At 38.2% G+C, this 17,836-nt stretch overlaps 1 protein-coding gene across 1 annotated transcript in view; it reads right to left on the reverse strand.

The window, feature by feature from the left end:
- CDC73 (cell division cycle 73) overlaps positions 1 to 17,836 on the reverse strand; it is a 92,427-nt gene that overhangs the window by 52,646 nt on the left and 21,945 nt on the right. Inside the window, exon 10 of the mRNA XM_027122159.1 lies at positions 17,367 to 17,431. Coding sequence (XP_026977960.1) covers positions 17,367 to 17,431 — 65 coding nt within the window. The remainder of the gene's footprint in view (positions 1 to 17,366; positions 17,432 to 17,836) is intronic.

Below are 17,836 nucleotides of genomic sequence, written 5' to 3' on the forward strand. Positions count from 1 at the left end.
AAGAAAAACGTTTCTGTATTTGCAGGAAGTGTTTCCCCTTCCTCCACCAGCAAATGTCTGAGCTAAAGGACAACTAGAGTGAAAGCAACTGCCTCCATCTGTTTATTAATCTAATTATTTCAACTTCTCACTGAAGCCTATAGATTCTCAGTCTGAATTTCACTTGAGAAAGTATCCTAAACGTTGAAAAATGAAAATAAATCAACGGCATCACAAAAAATAAATGTTAAGTAACAGAAAGCTATAACATTATATGCAAAATCTTAAATTCATGCTTGTATATGTTTTTAATTAAATGTTTAAAAGATACTAATTTATACAATAAAACTAATAAGGGTTGTTTGCTTCACTGTCATACCTAAAATGCTAGTAAAAACATATATTTGAATATAGATAATAGAATTAGCATGAGATTCTGATGGCAATGAGAATTTTCTAACATACTGGCAGATTTCCTTTGGGGAGCTACTCCACCCTCAAATAAGAAAGTTCTAGGAAAACTTTCAATCAAGACACCCTGCCTTGCACTAGCCAAGATAACCAAAGACCCTCTCTTATTGCAATCTGAATCCTGAAGGAAACAAACACACGCACACAAAGAAAATGACTGGAGCTGATTCACTTGAACTTCAGCACCCTGCAGAAACTACCCACTGATTCTTGTTCTCTAGATCCCAGAGGTGCTACGGTTCCTGTCCCTTCTACCACTTGATTCTTTAATTTTTTGAACTCACCTATAATATTCTGATACTTTTTTTTTTTGGTTTCAGTTAGTCAGAGTCAATTTTTAACCAAAGAATGCTAAGTGACAGAAAACCTACCACTAGCAAATGCTGCAGTGATAAAGTCGTTCCTAGGTTCTATGATGACTTCAGAATGCTCTATAACACCATGCCCTCTGTGTGCTTTGCCACCTGAACAAGTCAGGAGAGTAAAGGGATCCAAGAACAACTTTCTGTTAAAGAAAACAGGCTGAAAATTTTAGAGCTGTTCATAATCCATATTCATGGCCAGGCCTCACAAGAAAACAAAGTAGTTTTTGTGCATATAACATAATATAGCAAGAGCATGTTGCTATAGATACCTTATTACTGAAGAGGGATCAGGGAAACAGGCTTGGGAGCTGTGTTTCTACAGTCACACCACCGTGGGGGAGAGGCAACGTGTCTCCCAAGTAACCACCAACACGGAAGTAACCATCAGCACAGCTGCCTGAGCCCCCTGCACTGTAAAATGCTGTCTAAGCTTAGAAATGAATGAACAGAGAAGCCTGACCATACCTTCACATCTGCTGTTTAAAACTATTCCTTTATCAGAGATCTTTTCGTCTCCTGATAAGGCTAAAGAAAAAAAAAAAAAAAAAAAAAGCTACAACCTTCTTCCTGGTAGATTTATGTAAAGGAGGGAAGAGAATGAATGACTCCTCTACACTGAAAAGAGAAAGCTAATAACTGGGCCAAAAAGACAAGTAAAGTTAATTTTTACAAAAATAAAATGAATTTCTTAATCAAAGTTCATAAGCATAACCCCAAATTTAAAGTATTTGTATGTCTGAGTGTCTTTAAGTACACACATTTAACAGTACATTTAAATCCAGTTATCTTCTCTCATCTCCAAATTTTAAAACTTTTAAAATAACATTTCCTGTCTGAGTGAATGGCTATATCCAGTCAGTGGCCACACGAAAATATCCAGAGTCATCCTCACCACTTCCTTCTCTTACTATCACCCGTATCACTCTATCCCCAAAACCTGGATTCACAGTGGAATCCACCCACTTTTCTTCATCTTACCGCTCTAGTAGTTCAAGTGAGCAAAACTTTTACAACTGGTTTCTTCACAGTCACCCAATCTGCTTCCCATATACTACTGCCAGAATGATACTTTCAAAACCACAAAACTATTCACATCATCCCAATGCTTCAATGGATTCCCAATGTTCTTAGGATAAATATCAAAATCCCTGAAATCCTTGGATAGCAGCAGGGCCCATGAATGACTCTCTTCCTTGCTAAAGTTAATTTCTCTACCCAATCTTTTGATCTTACTGCTGCCTTTTACTTCACTCCATAATGTATCCTCTCTTCCTCAAAGCAATCAACAAACAAAAAGTCCTAGATTAGAAACAGTGAACTAAAATTTGACTCAATAAAAGAGCCTCACCTTTTTTGTTGGCAGCATTTTCATCTTATTTGAAATGAAACTTATTTTTAAGGCGTCAAAATCAATTTTTCTCTATAGTGAAAAACTGATTTTGAAGCCTTAAAAATAAGTAAGACTCAACCACTGGCTTATATATGGGCTCACCCACACTGCAAATAAAGCAACATATAAGTAAATATATGTTGACAAAAAGAAAGTACAAGTATTCTGGAAATAATTACTATAATCAGTTCCACAAATGTGAAGGTCCCTCACATGACAGTGCATTTCTAAGCAGGGACCATGATGCTGAAGAAGATCAAGAAGTGTTAACTTTCCTCAATAGAAATTCAATGCAGATGAAATCCCTAGGATCACTTCCCAAACAGACCAGTTTACCATGCTATGTTCCAGAACTCTAACACTAGGTTAATAGAAATTCTTGAGTCCAGTCCTCCTTAGCGTTGAAGAAACATCCAAAAGGCCACTCACTTGATAAATATTTACTGAGAGCCTAGGCATTAATACATGAGCTGTAGATACAATGATAAACAAAAACAATCATTAAGTTGCTGCCATAATACTCCTTTGACAGAGAAAGCCATGTAACAGATCTTCATACAAATAAGTGGAAAGGACAACTATGATATCTGTCATGAAGGAAAGATACACAGTGCTTTGCAAGCATATAACGGGAACTGACCTGACCTATGGTCAGAAAAGCCTTCTCAGAAGAATCGTTTGTTAACATCTAAGAAATAACTAGATGTTAATCAGGCAAAAGGGGAACAATTCCAAGAAGGAACAGCAGGTACAATGGCCCTGAGGTTAGAGTAAACCATTGCACAAAAATAAAGAGGAAGATTGGTATGAGCTGATCCCAGAAAGGTAAAAAGAGAGAGAGACAGGTAAACCCTCATGAAGACTTATAGTACCTATTAAAATATGGCTTTTAATCCTGAAGCCAATGAAGATACAACAATACTTGGAAAATAGAAAAAAAAATTGAGGCTAGTGAATGCCTAACAGCTCCTCTCTTCTTTAGTGTTTGAGGCATCCTGGCTGCAACATGAGAACAGAATGAGGAGATGCATGAGTGATACAAAAACACAAACTAGGAGACCACTGCATAATCCAGGGAAGATACAGAAATAGTTGGACCAGGAAGGACGGTAGTGATCCGGAGATAAGAATTCCAGAGATGTGGGGGCTTCCCTGGTGGCGCAGTGGTTGAGAGTCTGTCTGTCGATGCAGGGGACATGGGTTCGTGCCCCAGTCCGGGAAAATCCCACATGCCACGGAGCGGCTGGGCCCGTGAGCCATGGCCGCTGAGCCTGTGCGTCTGGAGCCTGTGCTCCGCAATGGAAGAGGCCACAACAGTGAGAGGCCCGCGTACCGCAAAAAAAAAAAAAAAAAAATTCCAGAGATGTTAGCAAGTGCAGTCCACAGGCCTTCACGACGTGTGGACACTTGCGGTGAGGGAGAAGGCATGAGTGCCAAGGCCTAAAATCCTGGCCTGGGCACTGAGGGCATGAGGAGAGAGAAGACGCTGTACGAGAACCTGATTCGCCAAGGATAACATAATAAAGAGCCACTGAAAAATGTATAGAAGGATTGTCAAGTGGCACTGAGGGCCTATATATTACAAAGCATCAATAACAATAATAAATCTTAACTACTACTCTACATGCATATGAAAGGATGCAAAGTAACTAAAAATATACGGATAACATGGGCTTAAGAATCACTCATTCAGGGGCTTCCCTGGTGGTGCAGTGGTTAAGAATCCACCTGCCAATGTAGGGGACATGGGTTCGAGCCCTGGTCCTGGAAGATCCCACATGCCACAGAGCAACTAAGCCCATGCACCACAACTACTGAGCCAACGCCCCACAACTACTGAGCCCGCGTGCCTAGAGCCCGTGCTCTGCAACAAGAGAAGCCACCGCAATGAGAAGCCCGTGCACCACAACCAAGAGTAGCCCCCATTCGCCACAACTAGAGAAAGCCCACGTGCAGCAACGAAGACCCAACGCAGCCACAAATAAATTAACTAATTAATTTTTTAAAAAGTCATTCATTCAATACTTTTCAAGCAACACCTATGTGCCCACTACCCTGTTCTCAGCATTGGGGAGATGGTGGAGGGCAACAAGATGTGCTTCCTACCTTCGGATCTTCATATTCGAAGAAAATTGTTAATGTAAACAAATAAATAAGATTACTAGCAGAAAAAAAAGTGGGAGGTCTTCCTGGAAAAGTAACCTTTAAACTGAGATCTGAATTTTGAGGAGCCAGTCTTATTAAGAGCAAGAGGAAGAATGATCCAGGCAAACAGAAATACAAAGACAACGGCCAGGAGGTTGAGAAGAACTTGACATGTCTGTAGAAAAACAGAAAAAAGCCAGTGAAGCAGAACTCTAGAGTAGAGAGCTGTGGATAGAAATCAGAGGGGCCCCTAATATGGATGGGAAAAAAATTCACAACTTTATTTTCACCAACCTCTAACAGAAACTGACATTTCCTTCTTTCATGAATGAAGGCAACAAACCACAGTACTATTAATAACAGTTCTGACTTTGTCACCAACAGAAATCAAGTATTTTCATATCACATTACTCTTACAGATATCTTGAAATACTGTGTATGGTCATACTTTAAAATTCTGGAATTTATTAGATTTGTCCCTAGATCTTGTTATATAATGCATCAGTAAAAGCAACACGAAGTTCAATACCATGTCATAAAGTTATGTTTCTCAAAATTTTGATAATTTTATTTCAATAAATTGGTTTTCTTTGTTATCTTATGTATTTTATTTTATGCATTAAAAACATTATTCAGAGAGAAGAATCATAGGATTCGCCAGTCTACTAAATAGGTTCATGGCACCAAAAAAAAAAATATATTACGAACTTCTAATCTAGAATAAAAGACATATAGGACTCCTATCAACTAAATGCAACTATTGGTGCTTGTTTGGATCCTATTTCCAACAAATGAACTGCAAAAAAAGATTTTTCAGAAAAATCAAAGAAACTGGAAAATGAACTGTGTATTAGATGATACCAACAATTAATTTTTTTTTGTTATATGCAATAATGCCTACATTAAAAAAAAAAGTCCATGTTTTTTAGAAGTGCAGAGTAAGTAGGAACAAAGTGTCAGTGTCTGGGTTTTGCTTCACAGTACTTCAGGAAAAAAGGGAGCTGTGGAACAGCTGAAGTAAAAGTGGTTAAAAAATAATTATAGAATCTGTGTGATGGGCAGATTTTAAAAATCATACACTATTTTCTCTAATTATACTTATGTTTGAAATTTTTCATAATTAAGAAAAATGGGGGGGGCTTCCCTGGTGGCGCAGTGGTTGAGGGTCCGCCTGCCGATGCGGGGGGCGTGGGTTGTGCCCCGGTCCGGAGGGATCCCGCGTGCCGTGGAGCGGCTGGGCCCACGAGCCATGGCCGCTGGGCCTGCGCTCCGCAGCGGGAGGGGCCACAACAGTGAGAGGACCGCATACGGCAAAAAAAAAAAAAAAAAAAGAAAGAAAAGAAAAATGGGGGGTGGAATTCAGTAACTGCTTTGCAAAACAGAGCCCCTTAGAGGGGAAAAAATTGCAAAGGGGCATTGTCTGTTGGAAGAAAATTAGAGAAAGATGCTCCTTTCTCTGGGCTGATGATGTCCTAGGCCAGGCCACCTAACTTGAGGAGGGTGCAAGCTACCTAAGGTGTTTTCCTCTTTCTTCCCCCATTACGTTCAGGGAAGACAGTAGGCATCATTAAAACTTGCTTTGACATTATTCATTATTCATCTCGTGAGTATGCACCACCTGTCTACTGGCATTTATTTCAAAGAAAAAATAACCTATTTCCCATTATATCAACTGTCCAGGCCTAGAAAATTAGCCTTTGATCAAACTAGCACATCCTGACGTTAGAAACAGTGATGGTTTAGGAAAAATAATAAGTTATAGTCTTAAGCTAATGAGCACTGATTGCGTTTAGTTTTCATACTCAGAAGAACCTGACGATTCAGAAGAACATGGTGGGGGAAAGGAGAGGGAAGCTAGGTAGTTGCAAATGCACGTAAACGATGCGTGCCAGGCCGCCGTCGTTTTCACGACTGGTAGAACGTTTAAAAATCTGGACGGGGTTGGGGGTGAGGGAATGCTGTACATATTTAAGCAATTGAACCATGCAAGATGGTTCCCAGGTTGTCAAAAAAATGACGGTAACCAAAAAGAAGCCCTCTCCATTTGTGTAATATTAAGAAGTGGACTGTACACCTCTCCAGCTTAGTGTATTTAAGGCAGGCTCTGCATCGGCAGGAAGGTGGGCTTGCTAATCTCTTCTCGGCAAGCCCGTTCCACCTTCCTGCTATCCTCACCTGTCATCTAACTCAGCACTCCCTCATCAACTGCTCCTCTGTCTTAGTAGAAGTGTTTTCTCAGCCTGACAGACAAAAAGCCTTATAACTCTGTTTCCCAAATATCATATGCTGTCACAAACCAGGAGGATGTCTTAGCAAAAACTGATACGTTCATTCATTAAGAGAAATTTTCTTTAAAAAAAATACCAAATGTCCATTCTATTTGGCTTTAAGCAATCAAAAGTTCCTGATTACAGGGGCTTCTCTGGTGGCACAGTGGTTGAGAATCCACGTGCCAAGGCAGGGGACACGGGTTCGAGCCCTGGTCCGGGAAGATCCCACATGCCGTGGAGCAATGAAGCCCGCGCACCACAACTACTGAGCCTGCGCTCTAGAGCCTGAGAGCCACAACTACTGAAGCCCGTGTGCCTAGAGCCCATGCTCCGCAACAAGAGAAGCCACCACGATGAGAAGCCCGCGCATCGCAACGAAGTGTAGCCCCTGCTCACCGCAACGAGAGAGCCTGTGTGCAGCAAGAAAGACCCAACACAGCCAACAATAAATAAATTTTAAAAAAGTTCCTGATTACTGAAGTTTTATTAATAAAAATTTAATTCCTTCAGTACCAGGAGATAAATCTTACAGCTTCTCACTGCTGTCAGTCTAAAATCCAAATCCATCAGTAATAATTTTCATTTAATATTCCTGCATTTCCTAAGATAAATAGAAATAATAGTTTTAACTACAGTACACAGGCAATGGCCACTAGGCAAATGTCTCCAACATTTTTTAAATAAGTCAAACGCAACAGAATGAGATGTTAGTCCTAAAGCTGAATCAGTCATCTGTCCATCTAAAGAACTACATCGTATCCACTAGGAGATGGATTAGTCAGACACACCAATAGGATGAGAAGTCAAAGCCTATCTAAGCAGTGACCAAGACTAAAGGTTCCCTGGCCTTTGCAGTACATCTTCCTTTACTGAAGAGATGCAAATATCATTATCTCTGATCTCCAAGTAGCTTCTCTACTGGGAGAACGTGTATGTGCTGGATAGAGGAACTGAATGCCCACTGCCCTTGGCAATTACATTTCTCACTCGAAATTAATTAATCAGCATTTAGCATTTCAAATGTTACTGTTTCATAAGCTTGAACAATCAATCAATCTCTCCCGGTATATTAATATTACCCAGTTTCTCAGCCGTTCTCTGGGTCATGGCAAACTACTAAGGAAACGCCACCCTATTAGGCTACTTGGGATCCACACAACTGATCTTTGCAGGGGAGAATAATGTTCTGCACAGGTGCTCAACACCAGCTTTGATCTGTTACATCACAAAGACGGTGGTGAAAATTCTTCAGGTACTTAGAACCAGACTGTATGTCTAGGGATTGGTCTTCAGTGATCTACAAGAGGGTTCCAATGTAAAATATAAATGTAATGCTACCAGTGTGCCATGCTGAAGCACGTTTTTGTAAAATCTACTAACCTGTGACCTTTACACTGATGTTTAAAGCTTTAAAAAAAAAACTATAAAAACTTTTCAAAAATACTAATAATGACTCAGGAAGTTTAGAAATAAATCAAATGTGTATCACAGGTCTCCCCAAAATTGGCATTTATTACCTTATTAGACGGTATTAAATCAATTGTATCTATTACATTTAATCCAGATAAAGAAAGAATGTTTCCCCAAACAATTTAAATAGTTAAGCTTTTAACATTTATTTTTCCTGTTAAAGTAACTTTGGGATGGGGGGAGGGGAGGATATCATAATATGTACTAAAGTTATTGATGAATTATAATGTATCCACAAATTTACTATCAGAATTGTTGGTTATTATAACGTAGCTCTCCATGTTAAAAGCAAACAATTCCTAAGGACACTATGAAGTATTCTGTACAGCCTTTTAAAATAAATTATAATACTCCAATCATATCAGAAGCTGAATTTTTTTTGGGGGGGTGGCGTTTATAAAGAAAACTAAAAGCCTTCTACATAATAGAAGTTAAAATTCTTCTGAAAGGTCAAAGAGCTGCTTAATTTTAATTCTCAAACTTCGTATATTAAAATATATAAGGAACTGAATTTCAGGATGTTTACGGCAACACACATATAAGATAGAAATGACAAAAAGACACTGCAAGAAGACTGAAGCACCTATCTAAAATATCAAAATTAGGGGAGATAAATGATTAGTTTGATAGTGTCCAGAATTCACTGTTTGTAGATGACAATAAAATACTGAATTAACTCTTTCTGTCTTAAATGGTAACTTGTAAAAATGTTAAATTGACTTGATTTCAAAATAATTTTGTGTTTGATCTTATATACTTCTGCACAAACCTAAATGTTGAGGAACAAATGCTTTTTCAATAACATAAAATATGATGTCAACAACGAGACAATTACCTGAGTTCTATGGTATGACTTTTGTCTCCAATTAAAACAAAAATAAAAATCTTAAAAGCTTTAATTCCTTAGCATTTCAAATGAGTGTGTCTTCAACTTATTCACAGTAAAGCACCATTCTGAAATTTCAAAAAAAAAACTTAGTTCTAAACAGTAAGATTTATCCGGACAAGAAGCAACTAAGAGTCTTTAAAAAACAGATATTTAGGGCTTCCCTGGTGGCGCAGTGGTTGAGAGTCCGCCTGCCGATGCAGGGGACACGGGTTCATGCCCCGGTCCAGGAAGATCCCACATGCCGCAGAGCTGCTGGGCCAGTGAGCCATGGCCGCTGGGCCTGTGCGTCTGGAGCCTGTGCTCCGCAACGGGTGAGGCCACAACAGTGAGAGGCTCGCGTACCAACCAAAAAACAGATATTTAAAATAAATATGTGGGAACAGTCACTCACAGAGGAACACGAGAAGCAGGAAAGACAAGAAGAACAACACTAAAAGAAACATCCATCAAGAAAAAGACCTGGAAAAGAAACCAAAACTTAGAATTAAAGATCAAATGAGGTTGGCAGGGTGTGGGACAGAGGGGAGGGGAAGGGATGAACTAACTACACAATCCAATGAGTATTAAGAGAAAAGCACTAAGACACTAAGAAAATAAAATGTGAATGTGGGATTTATACAAAAGATTAGAAATTCATTGAAGATTTAAATCAATTTATGAAGACCTAGAAATTGAAAGAGCAAACTAAAACTCAGCCAACAACAGCCAACAGAAAAGTACCCAACAAGAAAATATCTAAATACCCAATTACAGTATGTAATTAATATACTGTTTTTTAATTATGAACAAACGGATTCAAATCATGTCATGATACTAAATATTAATCTTTTTTCCTCAAATTAATGAAGAAAAATATATAAAATAAAATCATGTCTAAGTTAAAGAACAGCAGTGGTTAGTCTAAAAATACACTGAGAAGTTAGAATTTAAAAGTGATGAAATATGTTCAATAATGATATTAATTTTGTTAAAACTGAATAAAGCTGTAGTGATGAAGGTAAATAGAAATTAGAATAAAAGACTATATTGTAGTATGTCCAAGAGAGAATATTAAATTGAATGAAAATTAAAGTTTGGTTTTGTGCACATCTGAGTCATGTATATAACTGCAGCATTTCATATGGAACTACAGTGAAAAGAATTTATATAATCAAGCTGAAATTTCATAGTATAAATTTTTATCGTATTAACAAAATACCATTATATTTCCAAACTGGCTTCTGTTTTCTCCTGTTCTCACAATAACCAATAATAAAACACTTTGAAACAAAGTGATGTTAACATTATTATTAAAAATTATACAATGGTTTTCTAAATTACTTCTAACATACGTGTCAAGAATAACTTTGTCTATGCTTCTTTCAAAATAAGTCTCAGAAATTGTGTGATCATGGCATTAAATATATGGTCACTGGTAGAATAATTTTAAAAGGTATGTTACAGGCATTATTAAAATTTTAAGGCATTTTGGATAAACCGATAATTATTCTTTAATGAAATGCAAAGCTAAATTAATGGAGTTTAACTGTATATGCTTACTCCAAAAGCACCATCCATTGTGCAATGGATTGTCAATAAATCTCAACAAGATACATAAACTGAAAGCAACAGTATAAAAAAGCAGTATTATAAAAATAACTTTTACTTTATAGGCATTAAAATTCTCTGACAATTATTAATATGATCTGTGCTATTATTCATTTTTCTAAGTATATCAGCATCAAAATGCTGATCATATGCTGACAAAATATTAATGTAAACTGAGATTTTAATACCTTTAAGAAGGTATCAATGTAAGGAGATTAATACCCACCCAAATAAGTGTTCACTCTACATACCACCCAATTGTTTTTTATTTTCTAATTAATTTTTTAAAATTTTTATTGGAGTCTAATTGATTTACCATGTTGTGTTAGTTTCAGGTGTACAGCAAAGTGAATCAGTTATACCTATACATATATCCACTCTTTTCTTTTTTTTTTTAAAGATTCTTTTCCCATAAAGCCCATTACAGAGTATTGAGTACAGTTCCCTGTGCTATACAGTAGGTTCTTATTAGTTATCTATTTTATATATAGTAGTGTGTACATGTCAATTCCAATCTCCCAATTTATCCCTCCCCCCACTTATCCACCCAACTAATTTTAAAAAGTGTGGATGAACAGAGGCTCTGTATTATTCAGTGTAAAAAGTTCATAACTACAATTAATTCAGTGCTACAAACAGCACTGAAAGAACAATGCTGAACTAGGTACACCTGTGCACATTTGAAACCCTGAAGACCTCAGAGGAGGTTATTATAATACCACTTTTCAGATGAGAAAACCGATGCCTAATTTGCTGCAACAAACAGGCAAAGAAATCATAATATTGTATGATTACAACATTCTTCTCTCTTCTTCTGTCTCCCTTATATGGAGGTATGCGCCAAATCTACAACAAGCACAACATTATAAAAAAAATTTTTTTAACCCAAAAATCTGGAAAAATCACTTGGGGAAAACTACTATAAAAGGGATAGAAGGGAAGTTTTGAGTACAGAGAAACAACATTGTCCAGTTTAGTGATGAAATCTTAGAAAAGTCTATGAAAATGCAGATATAATAAAAAATAAACTATGCACAAAATACTAATATGTTAACAGTTAAGTATTACTTCATGTAACAGACAGTAAAAGTATAAAGTTGACTTTCAAAAGCTTAAGACATATAACGAGTTACTGACAGAAAACACACAATGTTTGGTTTGTTTAGGGGGTACACCTTTATGTTGGTCAGGCTGACATAGGACAGAACCATCCCAGTTCCCTGAAACAGCAAGAGAGGCAACAAGTTCTGAAAATTATTTCAAGTGTAATATAATATTCTCGAGCAAAATAATATGCCAATCTAAATGTAGAATGCAACAAATTATAAATTGTAGAAGTAATATTCCTACTTATAATTCTGTGACCATATATTAAAATCTCAACAGTTACATACTTTTTGGATCAAAGTAAATAATTTAAATCTAAGTAAATGACATTTCTTCCTATATATGAGCCCTAACAAGTAAATGGAAAAGCCTAACTAGCTAAGCTGTCACACACTTAAAACGATAATGTCTTTGTAGCAATATTCTCTCCAAGGATAAAGAACTTTACCTTAAGATAAACACACACAGCTAGAGTAAAAATATCCCAGTTACTGGAGAAGAAAAGGGTTCTCATAATGTTTAAGTAAACTAGTCTTCATAGCTTTGAATGAAAATTGTATCACTGAAGCTACAGTTGCCTACATTTACACATATGACAAGCTGAGATTATACATAAAATTATAAATTCATAATAAAAGTAGCCATTATTTATCTGTTGAGTCCTTTTTGTGTTGAGCACTTTACACAGTGCCTGTTTCACTCATCAATAATACTGTAATATAAATTCTAATATCTTTATTATAAAATAAAAACAAGACCACTGATAGAAAGGTTACATAACCTTCTCAACTTCATTAGTGGTGGAATGAGTGGAAGAGCTGAGATTCAAAGCCAGGACTGACTTCAAAGCCTTAAATCTGTGTTTCCAAGTGACTGACTTCTCTTTAACAAGCTAGCACTGCCTCTATTTAGAGCAGGGATTTCATACTGAAAGGTCAATAGGGCCTAAGAAGGTGGTGTAAATAAGTGAAGAAGGCGACAGAAAAGACCAGAGTGGCGAGGCCTGAGGCTACCGGGGGAACACGTCCCAGGTGTGGAAGGTGTCCTGCTCAGGGGACGTGGGTCTGCCACGCTGGACTGTGGGCCCAGCGCCCAGTCATGCCAGAGGCCTCTCAAAAGAAGCTGGAAATCCAGCATGCTTACGTGACATACTCTGATTCTTTAAGTGTTAGTGAGTAAAATAAACCCTGGAATTACTACTGCGGTAAGCGTGGGGCCACATTTAGACGGGCACAACGAATGGCCCCAGAAGCGTGCAGAGAGGCCCTGGCACGCACAGACAGGCAGGCTGTACCTACCTCTGGAAAGAAACTTTCCCAGAGGCATCCTTCGAGTCCACACAATCACCAGTCTCCTTCCAAATCTTTCTAAGTGCCATGCTCTTCCCACCAGGGCATCTACTCCTGCCTTCTGTTCACTCTCCCTAAAATGCACTTTCCTGCAATCTTCAAGTCAGCCTCTACTCAAACTCTGGATCTCACTTCAAGTACTACCTCCTCAAATGAAGTGTTCCGACTCCCACAGAAAATCCTCCAACTTTAGGTTCTCACGGCACAATGCATCTGCACACACGTGGCACAGTCATAATTTCACATCTGAGTGACTGACTGATGTGTCTCTCCTCCAACAGACCATTAAAAAAGCCCATACTCATATGTCTGGTTTTCTTCATCTTCGATGTCCCTGCACCTAGCATAGTACATGGCATACAAAAGCACTCAAGAAATATCTGCTGAAGGAAGAGTAGAGGGAGGGAAGGGAAGGAGAGTCTTGAGTAACAACGTCTTAACCAGCTACCTCCATCTCCTCCTGGCCCCGGCTCTAGGCCCACCTCCAGAGAGCACTGGTACTAGCACACTCCCGTAACATTTCAAGCAGGGATGAACACGTTAACTGACCACCAAATGAGAACGAAGCAAGCTTTATAGAACAGGGAATGGGGCAGTTACTGATGTATATATTCCTGCTTAAGAATGTAACTTGGAGGAGACTGAGATTCTGGATCCTTCTCAAAAGTGAAAGTTGACAGTGATAATATTAGACCTCTAACACAGATACTGAAAATCCACCCAAGTTTACTTACTATCAAAAAAATGGTTTCCCAAAAGAGATCATAAGAACTACGATGTCTGTTGGAGTCTCTTCAAATAACGACCTTAAAGGGAAGCTTTTGATCTGTATGATTTCAGAGTGCAAAAGGTTTCCTCAAAAATGAAGACAGCAAGGTTATCGAGAGTCAATGATATTCAGTAAGAACAGAGGAAAGAATAAACAGAGGCTAGAACACGTGGCCTTTCCACGTGAACATCAACAAGCTAGATTGGGAGATTAAAATAAAGTAGTTCTTGATAAAGGATTTCCAAATCTTTATAAATAATAACAATGAACTGTGATCATATCTTTCTTATTCCCTCTCCGGTGGAACCACAGATAAGTTCCTTGCTACTACCTAACAAAAAAAGGTCTTCATCATCTCCCTTATTTACTATACAATGAAAAGCATTATCAAGTGGCATTTTCTTAGTCTAAAACGGCCCCTTTCACTGAAGGAATACATGAAAATATATTCTGATGTCCCCCATACTGAACGGTTTCTACTCCCAAACCACGACTCCTAAGATAGCTTCAATTACACTGATTCTATGCAACTCTGGTTCTTTGCAGTATTCTCAACAGAAGGGAGGAGAGGGGCAAACTTGGGGGTTAAACAAGCTTGGGAAAGAGTCCATACTCCTGTGTTCCAATTAAGAGATTTATAGGGGCTTCCCTGGTGGCGCAGTGGTTGAGAGTCCGCCTGCCGATGCAGGGGACACGGGTTCGTGCCCTGGTCTGGGAAGATCCCACATGCCGCGAAGCGGCTGGGCCCGTGAGCCATGGCTGTTGACCCTGCGCGTCCGGAGCCTGTGCTCCGCAACAGGAGAGGCCACAACAGTGAGAGGCCCGCGTACCGCAAAAAAAAAAAAAAAAAAGAGAGAGAGATTTATACATTAAAAACGATGAGATTCCTATACCACAAAATCTGCTTAATCCAGTATTTCTTAAACATTATAGAACCCAAGTGACATATTTTGGGGGAAGTGTCCCAACCCAGGAAAGCCCTCTAACTACTCTTAGAGGTGGTGTGTCTCTGTATTTCTTGGCACAATTCAAAAGCTATACTTTACAAACCTGTAACTTTAAGGTACCTGAGCTTCTGTTCCTATAATAAACTTCAACAAATTATTATCTTTACAAAGTGTTACAAAATATACTGCCTGGGCCCTAATTTCTATAGATTTCAATAACTTATGGTTCTTATGAAATATTATCAAAACACATACCCCTTCCTTCTCTGTAACAGATACAGAAAAAAACTCATTTGTATGAAAATTTTCTAGTCTGCATAATGTGACTTATTAATTTAGTCTAACATCTAAGAGAACTCTGGTGTCTTGAACTTAAAAGACATGCAGATCAATCCTAATGCAGATTGAAACTAATCTTGGTAACTCTGTACATCAACCAGGCATATCAAAACCCTGAAGAACAATGGTAGCAGAGCTGCACATAAATTAGAAAGGAAGTCACATCTGTGCAACAAAGCCTTTAACATACTCTTAACTGCTTGGTATGTCTGGGTGGATCTCATAACAGAAACTTTCTTAACTGGAGAATGAGGTAGAAAGTTGGTGAAACTTGCAAGCTCACAAACAGGTAACAGTTTCAAAAGAAAAAAAGAGGAGGAAAAAACATTACACTGAAAGGATAAGTTTGAGATTCAACTAAAAAGAAACAATTATCAGAGTAATTTCAAAGCTTTCAGGTTCAAAGTTCTCAATAACAACTGCTAAATGAATCAGGCCACAAGCAGCACAGAGATGCAAACTGGGCATTAAAATATTGGAAGTACTAACAATTTGACCATTTCTAGTCTTTCTGCTGCGTTCCTACACAGTGTCTTTTTGTGATTAGTTCTGTAAAATCACACACCATAGAACTGTTCGCCTCTTATATTTAGGAACAAAGACTTTGATAAGGAAGTAGAGCCTTATCATTCACACATTGTTTAATTAAGAAGCTGTCCTTGGATTTCAGAAAAACTGTTCTGTAAAAAGCATCTATTAAAAACTATCACTGATTTTACCAATTGCTCGGAAGCTCAGTAATGAAATCAATTTCATGGCATTTTAGATGAGACAAAAGTAAAACCAACAGCAGCAACAGTTAACCACAAAAAAACTTATTTTGATGGCTACACCAGGGTAACAACATCAGTTCCATAATTCACTTGGGGAATGGCGAGGAGGCAAGTTCTGACCCCAAGAAAAGGTCAATAAATAAATCTTTAAGAATTTAAGTTCAATCTTACAGCTATGAGTTACCTTTTGAAGTCAGGAAGACCTAGGCAGATCTCATAAAATGGGTGTACCTAACCTTTTACCACCTTCCCCTCACCCACTCGACTCTGGAGACACTGGCCTGCGTGCTGCTGTATGGGCCTCAATCCTGACCCTGCGTGTCTTTCATGGAATGCTTGTCACCAGGCTCTGGCTCAACTGTCACCTCCTCAGAGAGGCCTCTCTCACTCCTTTCTGTAAAGAGTCCTATCTGGCTTATTCACAGCAACAACCCAAGCAACCAGAACACGGTCTGACACAAATACTCATAAGCACTTGTTGAATGAATAATGCGTCCACGTACAGTTTCAATAATACAAAAACAAATCTGATGACAATTTAAAAATAAGTGTTTTAGCAAAATACATATAAAGACAAATATCAGTGCAGAAACTAAAAAAAGAACAAAGACTCACAGATAACAAAGATTATTGCATAGATTAGTGGTTACCAAAGGGATAGGTAGTTGCGAGGTGAGTGAAATGGGTGAAGGGGTCAGCTGTATGGTGTATGGTAACTAGACTTGTGGTGGTGATCACTCTGTAGCATACACAGATGTTACTACAATGTTGTACAACTGAAACTTATTTAAAAAAAAACGGGCCTTGGTCAGATCACCTAGAAATAACCATCTTTAGGACATTAAAAAAAAAAAAGAAAGTTTGCCAAAAGTGAGCCAAAGGCTTATAATCATGGACGTCATGTATTTGGCTGTGTCAAGTATGCAACTTGCAGCATGACATCAATCACTGCAATCTGTCTTTTTAGAACGTAAAGCGTTACTTTTTTTTTTTTTTTTTTTGTGGTATGCGGGCCTCTCACTGTTGTGGCCTCTCCCATTGTGGAGCACAGGCTCCGGACGCGCAGGCTCAGTGGCCATGGCTCATGGGCCCAGCCGCTCCGCGGCATGTGGGATCTTCCCAAACCGGGGCACGAACCCGCGTCCCCTGCATCGTCAGGCGGACTCTCAACCACTGTGCCACCAGGGAAGCCCAGCGTTACATTTTAATAACATGAGATATTATGGCAAAGAACTCTCCCAAATTGAATCTCGTAACTCCTCACTGACTTTAAATTCTCTAACCAGGTAGCATACAATCTACTTGCAAGTTAATCAAAGCAGGTTTCTTTACACTCAGTTTAAAAAAAAAAGACACCCATGAATCAAATAATCACCCCACAGCTCTGTCAGCACAACTGGTCATTAAAGATAAATGTATGAAATTGAAAATGTTGGAGAACAAAGATTTCCTTCAACATCTGCTACTCACATAAAATGAATGGAACAAAAGAACCTCTGCATTCAGAGTGACTTACCGTTACAGACTTCAGCGTCATACCATGATAGGTGCCCATAGTGTCAATTTTGAAGCCTTCCGTTTCTATAAAGAAAGGGAGGTTACCATTAGACTTTACATATTTCATGATAAAGAACAAACCTAAAGTAATAATCTACATTATATCTGACAGTTCAACAGAATGACAAAGCCTTGAATCTACTATAGATATAAAGTTAAATTATATACTTGTGAAGTTAGAAACTTTAAAAGGAGTACTGGTCTCCAAAATACATTCAATACACACCAATGAGCCCAAAATGCAGAAGCTGGTTAGGACTCTAAAACCATGTTCAACGGTCATATAGTTGGTTGGAAATATCAAAAATTAGATTGAATAAAATACTTTATAACCCCCAAATTATTTAGTCCTAATATTCAACTACAGCACCACTAAAAGCATCTAACACCATGAGACCTCCTTAACTTATAAAAAGCTGTGTTCCAAAA

This window comes from Aethalodelphis obliquidens, unplaced genomic scaffold (genome assembly GCF_003676395.1).
Source record: "Aethalodelphis obliquidens isolate GAN/ISIS:26980383/991018 unplaced genomic scaffold, ASM367639v1 scaffold24, whole genome shotgun sequence".
Taxonomy (NCBI): Eukaryota; Metazoa; Chordata; class Mammalia; order Artiodactyla; family Delphinidae; genus Aethalodelphis; species Aethalodelphis obliquidens.